Here is a 1,554-nt window from a genome sequence, read left to right on the forward strand (position 1 = left end):
AATATGTTTAGCACTCATATGGCCCAGGAATCGCAACAACAAGAAGCCCATTATCAGGCGATTCTTCGAAAACAAGAAGAATTATTCCAGCAGCACCAGGAGCACATACAGTCTTATATTGATACAAGTTTATGTTCTGTCAGATCTTACATTGACGAAAAGAATGAGAATATGCTAAACAGATTATCTAACTGGGAATCCAACATGGAAGCCATTATAGGTTCCATGCAGCAGGATGTTCCTCTCCATGCAAGTCCAACTCCTACTGTTCAACCGCATGAGACATCGACGTCTCAACCAGCAGAAAGTGTTGACATGCGGAGAAGAGAAAGGGAAAAGAAGATGAAATACACACAGACTTCATCATCCACAGGCCGTCCCTTAGAAGACTATGACATGAACAAGTACAAAGACATTAAGAATTGGATATCGAGAAATCAATCTGGGTAACAAATGTAACTCATTCTGAATAGTTCGAATGCTACACATTATTATATCTATGTGAAAAATTATTTGTTAAATTATTTGACAGTAATTTAAATTATGTTATACAGTGCATATTTGGACGATAGCCGTGGCAATGTCTATGGAAGAGACATGCTAAAAAGTTTAATGGATCCGACGAAGGATCTGAATATTACGGTGAGTGAAGGTTTGCAATCACAATAAATTTAATTTCGTAGTTAATATGTATAATATATGTTACATATATTTATTGCATTAGCATATTGAGTTGGAGCTGAAGTTATTGAGGCAGCGTATGAATGAAGATTGTACTCTCGTCAATAAAAAATATGCAATTTTGGATTTTCAATTTGAAGAGGAGTGTTGTCAGCAAATGAGGTGGCACATGGAATATAACCAGACAAGTGAATCAGATGGAACTCGCCTACAAGACTATGTCAACGGTACATTGCCTATAGCTGGTCGTTCGTGGATGGGATGCAAGTATTTATTAATTCCAAGTGCATATCCAGGCAATGAATGTTATCTGTTTCTGGTCAATATTCGTGAATGAAAATTCTACATATATGACTGCAGCAATAATGTTCACACACGTGATGCAATCAAGGCTCACGCAGAAGCAACATGCACAGTCGTTCAAACATTATTGCAGTGTGAACCTCTGTCCACCAGACGAGATATAAAGAAACATATAAATGATCCAATGAAGATGGAGATTATACCTTATCTACCGTGTGCGAACAATGGGTGAGCATTTCAACTCTTGTTATTTACTACCGTAGTTAATCTATTGTATATACTAATTTCGACTAATGAAAAATCATTTATTGTACAGGCCAAATTCCATAATGTTTGTACTCAAGTTTATAGAATGCTTCATTCTCGGGCATCCAATAGAATCAGTTTCAGCAGAGAGAATGTCAATATACAGAAGAAAGATTGCGGTCGATTTTTTGAATAACGAATACTTTCTTTATCCCCGATAGTGAAACAGTTGTCGTGGCTTAGCTGTACTTTGCTTGTGTAACTGTTGATGATCAGCCGGTTCATGATACCGCCTTTTGCAATATGTATTTTGCTTTATGTGGT

At 36.9% G+C, this 1,554-nt stretch overlaps 1 protein-coding gene across 1 annotated transcript; it reads left to right on the plus strand.

Moving 5' to 3' along the window:
- Nucleotides 1-480: 480 nt before the first annotated feature.
- On the plus strand, nt 481-1,219 carry LOC111365962. The gene is made up of 2 exons (XM_022986546.1): nt 481-642; nt 725-1,219. The coding sequence occupies exons 1-2, from the start codon at nt 544-546 to the stop codon at nt 1,016-1,018; spliced, it is 393 nt and encodes a 130-aa protein (XP_022842314.1). The 5' UTR covers nt 481-543; the 3' UTR covers nt 1,019-1,219.
- The last annotated feature ends 335 nt before the right edge of the window (nt 1,220-1,554 follow it).

Source organism: Olea europaea, chromosome 17 (assembly GCF_002742605.1).
Source record: "Olea europaea var. sylvestris chromosome 17, O_europaea_v1, whole genome shotgun sequence".
Taxonomy (NCBI): Eukaryota; Viridiplantae; Streptophyta; class Magnoliopsida; order Lamiales; family Oleaceae; genus Olea; species Olea europaea.